General features: G+C 48.3%; 1 protein-coding gene across 1 annotated transcript in view; it reads left to right on the top strand.

The window, feature by feature from the left end:
- Positions 1 to 10728: 10728 nt before the first annotated feature.
- The window catches only part of MED12L (mediator complex subunit 12L), a 320540-nt gene continuing 318461 nt past the window's right edge, over positions 10729 to 12807 (top strand). The window contains exons 1-2 of the mRNA XM_029940033.1: positions 10729 to 10902; positions 11739 to 11963. Coding sequence (XP_029795893.1) covers positions 11865 to 11963 — 99 coding nt within the window. The 5' untranslated portion in view covers positions 10729 to 10902; positions 11739 to 11864. The remainder of the gene's footprint in view (positions 10903 to 11738; positions 11964 to 12807) is intronic.

Here is a 12807-nt window from a genome sequence, read left to right as displayed (position 1 = left end):
TTAGAACTTACTTAATAAAAGAAAAATAAACATTTATTAGCTCATAGCTTCTGTGGGCTGGCAATCCAAGTATGTCATGGTGAGATCTTTTGGTTCAGTCGGGAGGCTGCAATGAAGGTTGTGGTCAGGCTGTAGTCATGTCAGGACTTGAATGGGGGAGGACCCACTTTGAGGCCCACTCGTGTGGCTGATGGGTCTCAGGTCCATTCTGGCTGTTGCTTGGAGACATCAGTTTCTTACCACAGGACCTCTTCACAGGCTACTTGCAGCCTGGCAGCTTACTCCCCCAGAACAGTGACTTTGGTGGGGGTGGGGGGCATGGGAGGGGTAGGAGGGGATGGGATGGAGAGGGGTGAGAAACATGGAAGTCACAGTCTCTTTGTAACCTAATCTCAGAAGTAAGTTCTCATCACTTTTGTTTTGTTCTATTCATTAGAAGCAAGACACTAAGCACAGGGGCACTTGGCTGGCTTAGTCAGTGGAGCATGTGACTCTTGATCTCATAATTTGAGTTTGAGCTTCAGATTGGGCATAGAGATTACTTAAAACAAAACAAAATGCTACATACAGCCACATACAAGGGAAAATAATTATATAAGGATGTGAATACCGAGACTCAGGGATCATTGAGGATTGTTTTAGAGACCGGCTACCACATGACCTCCTACTCCTCATTGTGTCCAAACTGAACTCTTGCTCTACCTACCATACTACACCCAGCAGAGGACCAGAAATGTGACAATCCTTTGGTTTCTCTTTCTTAGTAGCGGATACCTTCATCGATCCTATTTTGCAACCCAGAAACCTAGGAGTCATTCTGAACTCTCTCCTCTCTCTTCTCTGCACCCCCATCGGATCATCACCAAATCCTGTCAATTTGTTTCTCAAACATCACTCTAATCTGTCTACTTACCTCTGCCACTACCATTATCAGTCTAAGAGAAGCAACCATCATTTCCCGCTTGGACTTGCAATTACCCGCTAACTGGTCTTCTAATCTATGTTCTATGATGTAGACAAAGTTATCTCTTCATAACATAAATCTGATTGTGACATCCTTCAGCTTAAACCAGTTAAATTACTTCCTGGGGGACCTAGCTGGCTCAGTTGGTAGAGCATGCGACTCTTGCTCTCAGGGTTGTGAGTTCAAGCCCCACATTGGGCATGGAGCCTACTTTAAAAAAAAATGGCTTCCCATTTCCTATTGGATAAATAAAATTCTTCAACAGTCTATACTGTCCTACATGGTCTGTCCCCTCTCTACCTCCCAGCCTCACCTCACACTGGTCTCCCCTTTACTCTCTTCTCTCCAAGCATGCTGGCTTTCTCTTAGTCCTAGTAGCTACAGGGTGTTTGCATATGCTGTTAGAAAATTCTTCCTTCCTTTTTGTCTAGTTAATTCCTATTCAATTTTTAGATCTTAACCCAAGAATTTCATCCATGATAAATACCCCTTCTATAATCTCAAAGACTCATGTCCTTCTCCTTGAGCTTTTGTCATAGTTAAAATTTTATATTAGTTTGTGTGATTGTCTTTTGTATTCTGTAAGTGCCATCAACTCAGAGTCATACCACTTTTGTATCCTCAGTACAATACCTGCATATTACATGCTTAATAAACATGTGTTAAGCAAATGGAGTTTCTTGACCACAACTGTCCCCAAATGGATGCAGCCAAAGGTCTCCTGGGTTGGCCTGGTGGAGATGACTGGGCCACTATGTGATTAGATTCCACCTGCTTGTCCAGGATGCTGAAGTGCTCTGAGTCCCAGATGCAATCCAGGAATGTCTCACTATAGAATCACTGGTCTGGGCAGCCAAGCCTGCTTGATTGACCTTCGTATTGAAATAGAGTCAAAGCATCACAGGCTATCCAGGCAGACCTTCTTGCTTACTGGCCCTGGCTAGACGTGGTTCATTCTGAATGGGCTACTGGGGCTTCTTGGGGGAAGTGACACCTGCTTCCCGTTTTCAGCATTAGTGGGGAGCAATTATGGGCCCACCGTGGCACATATGACCACTTCTTTGCTCCATGCCTTCTTTCCCTAGAAATGCCACAGCCTGCTCGTAATAGGCGGTTGCTGGCTTTACCCATCAATCCTGTCCTTAGTTCCTTCTAAGAGTAAGCTGTGCCAGGACTGTAATGGTCTCTCTGTGGGACAGATACGGGAATGTTTCCTACTCCTGCTCCTCTCTCCCAATTGGTTTGCCCCACAGTGAATCAGAACTTCCAAAGCCTCCATCTCTGGGGCACCTACAATCTAACTTAGGTACAAGAGGAGGTGGAGCTGAAAGTGACTTCTCCATCAGACAGGTTTAAGCAGCTCCACATTTAGTGTCTGCCCCTGCGGGGCTCCTGTTGTTCAGGAATGAGATTCTTTCTGACTTTAAAGAAGAGGAGGATGGCCCAATTGACTCCCCAAAGTGAGCCCACATGAGCCTCAGTCCTTTCAGCACATTATGAGAAAACCTTGATTTTTAAGACTGAGGAGTTCAAATTTTAGATATTTAAAGTAGCAGGGATTTAGCAGAGTTTCAGTAAGGAATGGTGTAGTGCAATGAGGATTTTTGAAAAGTTAATCTGAACACCTTGTGCATTGGATTCCAAAACGAGAAGTAGCTGGGGCAGAGAGACAAGCTGAGGTATAAGGATAATCCCAGGCAAGAAATGTTGAGAACTAGGACTACAGCGATAGCTGAGGGATTATTGAGGACTGGAAGAATTGGAGCTACTCGGGCAAGAATAAATCAATAGGCCTTACATGTGGATAGAAGTATAAGATGATTCTTGACTGTAAAGTTGGGAGATGTCTGCCCTCTATTTGCACTGGCACGCATATGCACTAACACGCCATTGTCTCCCACAATCATCACAACCACGTTCTCATTTACCCAGACTGACAGCGCCCAGCTCCTTCAGGCTCCCTCGCTTATTGGACACACTTCTCCATTTTCATTTGCCACATTCCCTCTGTGACATAAGTTTTATATTCACTTTGCAGCTCCACATGCCCCAGCTGTGGTCCCTCCTGACCCTTGGAACCCCAGCCACCTGGTCCTGTCCTGCCAGTAGGAAATAGGGGCCAGTTGGGGGGTGCCAGCGATGAGCAAGGCATCTTGAGGCAGAAGAGTCTGCTCTGAGCAGCCATAAAGGGAGGCTGGAGACCCTGGGAGCAGCCTGCATTAGAACAGAGGTAAGAGTAGACAGGCTGGGTCAGGCTGAGAGCAGAGAGGGAGAGGGGTGAGGACCAAGTTTAATTACACTGGGGCCGGTGGAAGGAGAGGGCTGAGCCACTGCCTTTATCAAATTATTTGTGGTCAGTTCAAGATGAGACAGGCCCTGGGTTTCCTGTTCGAAGACATGGTGGGCATTCTGCTTCTCTTTCCTTCCATTCTCTTGCTGACCATTTTGGCTTCCTGACAGCAACTCTGCCAGAGCGGGAGCAGAAGGAATGAAGGAAGATGAAAGTCAAATGGGTAAATTTTACCATTTGTTAACAGCACAGCGAAAAGGCACAGTGCTGAGGATGTTGGGCAATCGTTTAAAAATACTAATAAAAAAGGCTGTTATATAAAGGAATCACATAATCGATTTTGTGTACTATTCCCCAAATGCTACTGAGACCAAGAGATTGGCAGTATTTATTTTTTGTTGCTTAGAATTTAAACTTTAGAATTAGCAAATAGTAGATACCAAACTGTCTTTGATTTATCCAGTAGAGATGGAGGGAAGAGTTTATTCTTATGTAAAATTTGATTCTGTTACATTTAGTTATCGTTTCAGTCTGTCAATATATTTTATGTAATGTCCAGATCTTGCCGTCCAATATATTTCTTAGGCTTTCTTGCTCTGTGTAACTAAAGCAGGTATACAAGGAAGCGAAAGAGGGTGTCCATAGACCTGGGAAAGAAATACTCCTCTCAAAATGGAAACATTTCATAATTAATAAAGATCAACATCCATCAGATGTAACCCATACTAAAGATAAGTTTTAATTTCTAACTCATAAATGATGAAGGTTGGATTCTTAGACTAGTTGAGAATAAGGAAGCAGGAAGCTAATAATCATGTCACTGGACATGAACCAATCTCCTGTGCTCTCTGCTCACTTGCTGTCTCCACAGGAAAACCTGAGGCCAGGCCTGGTCAGCCCATCTCTGTATAATAGGAATCTCACTCTCATGAGCCATAGGAGGCAGTCAGGTGAACCGGTTCTCTGAGGTGAGCTGACCAGATGGTGCTGTGACAATAGGCCACACTCAAAGGGGCAGGCCCCTTTCAGCTCCAGCAGACTGATGTCATTTGAGAATGTGGACCCAGTATGGGCAGATTTTTCTAGCGTCCAGAGGTGGCTGTGTAAGCCCAAAACAAAACAAACCTAAAAGACATGTTTGTGGGCCAGCAGGAACCTCTGGTATAAACAAATAGTAAAATGCTTTGGACAGTAACAACCTGTCTGTATATGCACCAAAGGGATGAATAGAACCCATGGCTTCTGTCCTACTTCTGTCACAGAGAAGGTGACTCCCACTATGGGTCAGTCTGAGTAAATAATCCTTGGACATTAATCAATTCTTTGCTTTAATTTCAGGCTCACAGAACAAACCTCTACAGACTATTTTGGTTTTACAACAAACTTTAAAACAGCAAGGCGGGTAGGGTGCCTGGCTGGCTCAGTTGATGGAGCATGTGACCTTTGATCTCGAAGTTGTGAGTTCGAGCCCCATTTTGGGTGTAGAGATTACTAAAATGAAGCGAATAAAAACAAAAAAAGCCTCCACAACCTAGCAAGGGGGTGATCTGAATAAAGGAATATATCTATTTTAGTCTCGAAAAGACCAGTTCCTGTGTATCAACAAATTAACATTCTGATCTTATACTGATCCTTTCTTGGGTTTGTTTAGCATTTGTTTGAGGCTTGTGGAGCTTTAAACAGCTCAAGTAAGCTAACCAAATAGATTCCGGTGCTGAAAAGCAGAGTATGTGACTCTGACCCTCAGGGACCTAAATTTGTGTGTCACCCCCCCACCCCCAAATCAACCAGTAGGCCTTATTTTTATTTTTATTCTTTGTAAATGCAGTGGCAACTATTGGCAGGTGAATTAAGCCATGGGTTTAGCTTTGTAATTCAAAACTCCCTTACCTCATCCTTTGATTTTTCAGTCCCCAGATTTATTTTTTCTATGTCCTTGTCCCTCCTGACACTTCCATTTTTCTAGCAACGAGGTGTTTTGTGGGGTATCCATGGTTTTACTAAGTTGTCTTTACTTTCCTTTTTTCTTCATCACCTTTCTCCTGTTTTATGACTTTTATTGCTTTTTGGTTTTCTAATTCGGAAACTCACCTGCCTCCTCAGTGATCCTAAGATCTCCTATATTACAGGTTTACTAGTGTGGAATGTCCCTTAGAGCTGGGCTGACCAATATGGTAGTCACTATCCACAGGTGACTACTGAACCCATGAAATTGGCTGGTCTGAAATGAGAAGTGCTTGGGGCCCATGGCTGAAGAGTGTGTGACTGTTGATCTTGGAATTGTGAGTTTGAGCCCCACATTGGATGGAGAGATTACTAAAACTAATTAACTAAATAAATGAAATTAGATGTGCTTTAAGTGTAAAATGCACACCAAATTTCTAAGACTTAGGATAAAGAAAGAATGTAAAATGTCTCATTAATGCATTAAAAAATAATCAAATTTTGGCTACCTTGGGTTAAAGCAAATCTATTCTTTTAAAAAATTTTTGGTGTTTATTTATTTTTTGAGAGAGAGAGAGAGAGACAGAGTGTGAGTTGGGGAAGGGCAGAGAGAGAGGGAAACAGAGAATCCAAAGCAGGGTCCAGGCTCTGAGCTATCAGCACAGAGTCCAATGCGGGGCTTGAACTCACCAACCCCAAGATCATGACCTGAGCTGAAGTTGGATGCTTAACCGACTGAGCCATGCAGGCACCCCAAAGCAAATGTATTCTTTTTTTTAAGTTTTTTTAAATGTTTTATTTATTTTTGATACGGAGAGAGACAGAGCATGAGAGGGGAAGGGGCAGAGAGAGAAGGACACAGAACCGGAAGCAGGCTCCAGGCTCTTAGCTAGCTGTCAGCACAGAGCCTGACGCGGGGCTCGAACTCACGAACGTGAGATCTGACCTGAGCCAAAGTCAGAGGCTTAACCGACTGAGCCACCCAGGCGCCCCGCAAATGTATTCTTAAAATTAATTTCATCTATTTATTTTTCTCTTTATAACAAGGCTCCTAAAAAAATGTAAAAGTACATACTTGGCTAGCAATGTAATTCGGTTGGCAGTGCTGCCTTAGGGAGCCTTAATGTCTTTATTCTCTACGACTCTACAAGTGGCCTAAAGACTACATGAAAAATTCCATTTGGTCGGAATGTCCCCAAATTAATTTCCCATTTCTCTTTTCTCTATCTTGACCCATCTTTTCAAGTCATTCTCATTTCTCCTTTCGAGGGGCTAAAAGGAGGGGAAGAGTTTTCTGTTTTGAGTCAGAAGTAGGCACAATACAAATACATTTAAATGCAATGGGGATATAAGGAAAACTGAAAGTAAGCAAGACTGCCTATAGACAATCTGTTAACAAAACACAGTAATATATACACCTGGACAAGCATCAGTCCCACGGGGAAACCCAGCAACTGTAATTACTTCACCTACAGGCACTACACTGAGAATTGTTTCTTTCCACTTGAGTGGAAGGCTGCTCTATGCCAGAGCAAAAGCTGTCAGGAGTTTTGCTTCTCTCATACCAGACCTGTCTTCTGAGGCTCACTTTTCTATGTGTTATGTAAATGATAATTAATACATGGAACACACGGACAATAATAACCCGAGGTTGGCGAGTCCGAGGGATCCAGGTTTGATCCTGGTTTTGCCACTTGCTGTCTCAATGGCCTTGTGCCAGGTACTTCAGCCCTGGAGCCTCACCTGCGAACCTGTAAAATAGAGATAATAGGATGACAACCTCCTGGTGGGCCAACACCCTGCCTCTGCTCCTAACCATTTTCCACTCTCCTTTAGTGGAAACTGGCTCCAAAATATGATTGTATGTTTCCTCTTGGCAGAGAAATTTTATTTCTCACCTTAAACCTTGTGAAAAGAGCTTTGAGGGGACCACTGGCCTCGACACTTTTGATCCACTGCAGTTTGAATGAACTTGAGGAATTGGTCTGTGACTGAGACTGGAGAACATTCAAGGTGAAGAACTGTGGCTTGCAGAATGTGTCCATGGTGGGCAAGAAGAGAAAGCTGGTGAGAAAATGACTATACTAGAATATGTGCAGGCAAAGACATCTGTGTATTTCTTGCAGACCAGATGAGAGAGAAAGCCAGCCATGAGCTGTCTTGAAGGGACTGTCCCGAACTACCAAGGGAGTCCCGACTATGAGGGACTCCTTGTAGAACTCTGAAAACCGGGGCTTGCAGAAGGAACATTATCAGTTAAGGAGATTCCTGAGGCTGACAGATCTTTGAGGAGCCCTTGGATGTGACCTAGGGAAAAGGGTCAATTTTTAAACACTTGTCAACCCCAAAAGCAGCCCTAGAGACTGAGTTTCATAGTTGGAGGATAAAGTCCTATATGCTTAAAATGGTTTATAATTACTCCTTCTTTGGCCATATTTCAATCGCTTTCTTTCACCAGGTGTACTAAACTTCCTCAGGTCCCTGAACTCACTTCTGGCTAGGCTAAGGTCTAGACTGGGACCTCTCTGGGAAGCATCTGGTTTTCTGAGTAATTCCTGTTCTGTGCAAAATGTTCCCAGGCCCAGGGCGTCATTAGCCAATTAAAGATAAGATGCCCCTTATAGGAACAGTAGCAAACGAAACTCACATTATTCAATAAGAATTTGTTCCTCTCTGCTGTATTAAATAGGACCAAGATGGGAAATTCATGCACAGCATAGGTCACAGGGGCTTCCGTGTTAACTGGCCTTAGCTTAAGGACTAACCTGAATGGAAGGAGAGCAAGAGGATAAGGTAGGGATGGGAGAAGACTATCCTGTGACATATCTGAATGCATGGCAGTAAATGATGAGCTATTAAAACGAGAATTAAGTGCTAACGGCTCCGAGGGAACTGAAGGATCATCCTGTGCCTCAGGAGTTTGGGATGAGCTTCATACAGGAGTCTGGACTGTAAGGACTGTCCCCAAGACTATTGGAAAATGAAGCCCCTGGGAATTCCAAGCTTAGGAATAGGAATGAGAACTAACTGGGGTGAGGGATTAAGAAGGAAAAACTGGATTGGTGGATGGGGCTGGATCATGAAGACACAAGTGCCAGGATGATGGAGCCAAATGCCCATGGGAAGTCCATGTAGCAAAAGAAGGGTTTTTGATTAGCATCTCAGAGCATTAAAGCACTCACTTTTTTTTTCTCCATGCCAGACTGTCTCAAGACAAGGGAGTAAGGGAGACCAGGACCCTTTTGCACAAATACTTGGGACACATTACTAACACATTTTGATTTTTTCTTAAATTTGTTAATGTTTTTTATTTATTTTTTGAGAGACAGAGATAGCGCGAGCAGGGGAGGGTCAGAGAGAGAAGGAGATATAGAATCTGAAGCAGGCTGCAGGTTCTGAGCTAGCTGTCAGCACAAAGCCCGACATGGGGCTCGAACCCACGAACTGTGAGATCTGACCTGAGCAGAAGCCAGACGCTTAACCAACTGAGCCATCCAGGCACCCCTTAACACATTTTGATTTTAAAATAAAATCTTTAGGGGAGCCTGAGTAGCTCAGTTAATTAGGCATCCAACTTCAGCTCAGATCATGATCTCAACAGTTTGTGAGTTCAAGTCCAAGTCAGGCTCTGTAATGACAGCTCAAAACCTGAAGCCTGCTTTGGATTCTGTGGCTCCTTCTCTTTCTGCCCCTCCCCTGCTCACACTCTGTCTCTTTCTCTCTCAAAAATAAACAAACGTTAAAAAACAAATCTTTATGGTTAGATACAATTTTGAGCACTTCAAAAGTCTTTCCATTGTGGAGGCCAGGTAGAGAGACTCTTGCCTAGGTATTCCAAGGGAGGAATTTAGGTTACGTCTTCTATCAGACTAGCATGACAGTGTAATGTATCCCTAAAGTACCACCAGTGATTTATCCAGCCACGCACCTACCCACCCACCTGCCTCTTCACCTATCATCTATTCCATCAGCCAACAAACATTTTTTTGAGTGTCCTGTATGTGGTGTTCTATGCTGTGTGCCTAAGTTGCAACAATGAATAACAGGTTCTTTCTAGTGTATGTCAACGAATTGGGGTGTGGTAGATGAAAGAAGAATGGCAAAACTTTGATAATTGTCACAGCCAGGAGATAAGTACTTGGGAGTCATTGTACCATTTCTCCTGCTTTTTGTTATCTTTGATGATTTTCCTAATAAAGTTAGATAACTGTTCTTTTTCTCAAGAAAGTAAGTTAGATTTGATTGCTGCCTTTGTCACAAGGGCAAGTTCAGCTTTGAAGTTACACACAGGGTATTAGGAAGAAAACCCCTTGGAGCAGGGTGCAGAAAGTGCTCAGGACATGCGTCCTGGGGGAGGGTTAACTGTTCTCTAAAAGTACATACTCACGTTGAGAAAAGACACCAAAAACTACAGGCCTGACTTGACCTTAGGCTGCATAGAGAAGGGCTAACAGATCCTGGTCAGGATTGAGAAACTGGCCTCTACCACATTCCATCCCCTTATCTACCCTTTCTTTCTTCCCTTTTGCTTCAAGTCAGCTGAGGTAAGTAGATATTTACATTTTGGGCAACACCTGAGCACCCATTATATATATACTAGCTGCTGTTCCAAGGCTTTGGGTTCGGTTCTGCCTATACCATTTTATAGAAGATGGAACCGGGAGTCTGGAAATTCCCCAAGGTGTGGGGGACGTAACAAAAGCAGGCAAGAACACTTCAGGAACCTAGTCCTTCCAACCTCAAGTCGTGGAAAATAGGTCAGAAACTTGGGATCAGGCAGAGATAGCTTTGTGGCTTTGCACAAGTCACCTTGCTCAAAGTGGGCCTCACTGAGCTGACTCGATTTCTCCATCTATGAAAAGGGTACGGCAAATCCTTGTAAGGTTTTGCTTTTTTCTTTAAGGACCAGAGACCTTTAAACTGTCAAGATCCTGGCACGAAGGGAGGGCTCCATAAATGGCAGCCATCATTCTTGGACAAGTGCCGGCACATCCTCCGGGCGCTTCTCCCGCGGGGTCCCTCGGGACCGGCTGGGCCCGCCCCCGACACTCGGGTCTCTCAGTGCTCGCGGCAGGTGGCCCAGCATCTCTGTGCCTGTGCCCACGCCCCGAAGAGAGCGGGGAGCGCGGGCGGATTGGATGACCAAGGTCTCCCCTAGGGGATTGCCTCCCTCCCTCCACACGCCCGGCGCAGGTGAGGTTTCCGGCCCAGGCCACGGGGACGGTGACCCCGAGGAGGGGTCGTGGCAGACAGCGCGGCCCGAGGCCGGGAGAGGGGTCCTGCGGGCACCCCCTCCCTAGCCCAGTTTCACCCCAGGACCAACCCCGGCTCCGCGGCCCGCGGGCTGCGCGCTCTGCGGCTGCGAAAACCCGGAGAGGCGGATCGGAGCGCGCTCGCAGCCAACTCCTCCGCGGTCCGGCCGCCGAGCTGGGCATGCTCAGTGCGGCCGCCGCGCCGCCGTCCGCCAACTCGGAAGCTCGCGCTCCCGGGCCGTGGGGGCGAGAACGCCGGCGGCGGCGAGCCGGCGTCGCCCGCCGCCCCCAGATAGTGGCGAACTTCGCGGCGTCCCCGGAGCTCGCCAGGACGAGACTGAGATCTCACAAATAAAAACCAATCCAATTCCCCCCATCCCAGCCCGAATCATGGAGGCTGTGGCCGCCGGAGTGCCGCCGCCGGCCCCTGCCCACTAGCTGGGGACCAACAGGTAAACTGTTGGGGGGGAGGGTGGGGTGGGAGGAAGAGCTGGGGCTGGGGGGGTGCCGACGGCTGGAGGAGCCCGAGACGCCCGCGGGCTGGCTGCCCCCGTCGGCGCTCACAGCCCTCCCTCCTTCCCTTTTCTCCCCAGCCCCTAGGGGGGCAGCAAAGGGTTAAATCGGCCCCGCGCCACGGTGAGCACGGCCCCCTCCAGCCGTCGCGACCGCCAGCAGCGCGCTTCGGCGCCTGCCCGGAGCCGCCGAGGGGACCAGAGCCTCGGATGCGCCACCGGAGCCCGGCAGGCGTCTAGGAGGCACCGGCCGCATCCCTGCCTCCCCCACCCTGCCAGGCCGCTCTCCTCCCGCCCCGGCCGGGTCCGCGCCCAGGTGGCGGGGTCTGCGAGGCGCGTGGCGGCGCGGGAAGGATCCCTGCCGTGGAAGCGGGGCGGGGGCAGGCTTCTCCGCAGTCTCTTCCTGGGGCTGGAGGGCCACCCTCACGTTGGGCGAGCACTCGAGCCACCCGCCTGGGCGCCAAGAAAAGTTTTTTTCCCCCGTGCCCCTCCCCCAGCCCCCACCCCTTGTCCGACTGGGGTGGGTTTGGGTCCATTGGTGAAAAAAGTCACACGTTCCCATCAGCTGCTCCTCCCCCTGGGGACGGGGGGGGGGACGACGGGAGGCAGGCGCCGCGGGAGACCCAGGCGGACCTCCTGCCGCTCCGCCGCCGCCACTGGAGCAGTGCGTCCCGGGGCTGAAGCGCAGCCGGGTGCCCGCCGAAGACTGCCCCCATCAGTGCGTGTCTGCGTGCCGGGCAGCGGCAGCATCCAACCTGCTTTATTCCTGCCTGCAGCGCCACAGCGAGCGAGCGAGGAGGGGGGAGAGAGGGAGTCTGTCTGCAAAGTGCTGCTCCCTGGTGCTCAGAGGCGGCTGCTCCAGCTCCAACTCTCATTCATTTCGCCGGTTAACATGAGAGATCATGGCCGCCTTCGGGCTTCTCAGCTATGAGCAGAGACCGCTGAAACGCCCCCGGCTCGGGCCGCCCGACGTCTACCCGCAGGACCCCAAGCAGAAGGAGGTGAGGGCGCCGGCGGCCTCCCCCGCAACCGGGGCCGTGCTCCGCAGCGCTGACCCGGGGCCAAGTTGGCCCAGCGGGCATCGCCGGCGCGGCGGGGGGAGGGCTGGGGAAGGGGCCGGCGCGGCGGGGAACGGGCTGGGGGGCTGGGGGACCCCCCGGCGGCGGAGACCCCGCGGCTGTCAGTCGGCTGCGCTCCACTGGGGCGCTCGCTCTCCGGGTGCCGGGTCGTTTCCCGGTTACCGGGCCTTGCACGGCGCCGCTGGGTGCTTCACCGGGTTCCTCCTTGCCGAAACCTTCTTGCTTGCTCTCCCCCGCTTCTGCCTGCTTTATTTTTCTCCCCGCTGCTTCGGTAAATGCGCGTAAACTTTTTGAAAAATGTTGGAATGCAGCGCATCCGACACCGGTCTTAGGTTTTGCGCCAGCTGAGCAGGGACGGGGGGTGGGGTGAGGGGGAGACCTTTTCCGTTCAAATTTTCCAGTTGGGAGTGGAAGTCATTTTTATCGAGGTGGTAAATATTTAGCTCTTTGAACGCACTTCTTTCTGTATCCTCTTTTCCCTTTAAAAAAAAAATCGATATTAAGGGGAACCTGATTTTCGTCCCTAGAGGCGATTGGTTTAATTGCGGGAGGCTGTTTTGTATACGTAAAAGCAGACGGGTTACCTTGGAAGGGAAATAAGTGCTGGGATTTCTTATTTCTTTGAATGCAATTAGAGAAACCTTGATTCTTGCCTTAGGTACAGTAGCTTCAATGTCTAGAGTAACCATGACATTTTATAACCATTTGTTTGTCAGTAGTTAACAAGTAATTATGTAACAACTCTTCCAGTTATAATGATCACTCT

Source organism: Suricata suricatta, chromosome 5 (genome assembly GCF_006229205.1).
Source record: "Suricata suricatta isolate VVHF042 chromosome 5, meerkat_22Aug2017_6uvM2_HiC, whole genome shotgun sequence".
Taxonomy (NCBI): Eukaryota; Metazoa; Chordata; class Mammalia; order Carnivora; family Herpestidae; genus Suricata; species Suricata suricatta.
The sequence above is the reverse complement of the archived record's forward strand: the minus strand, read 5'-3'. Positions and strand labels throughout refer to the sequence as shown.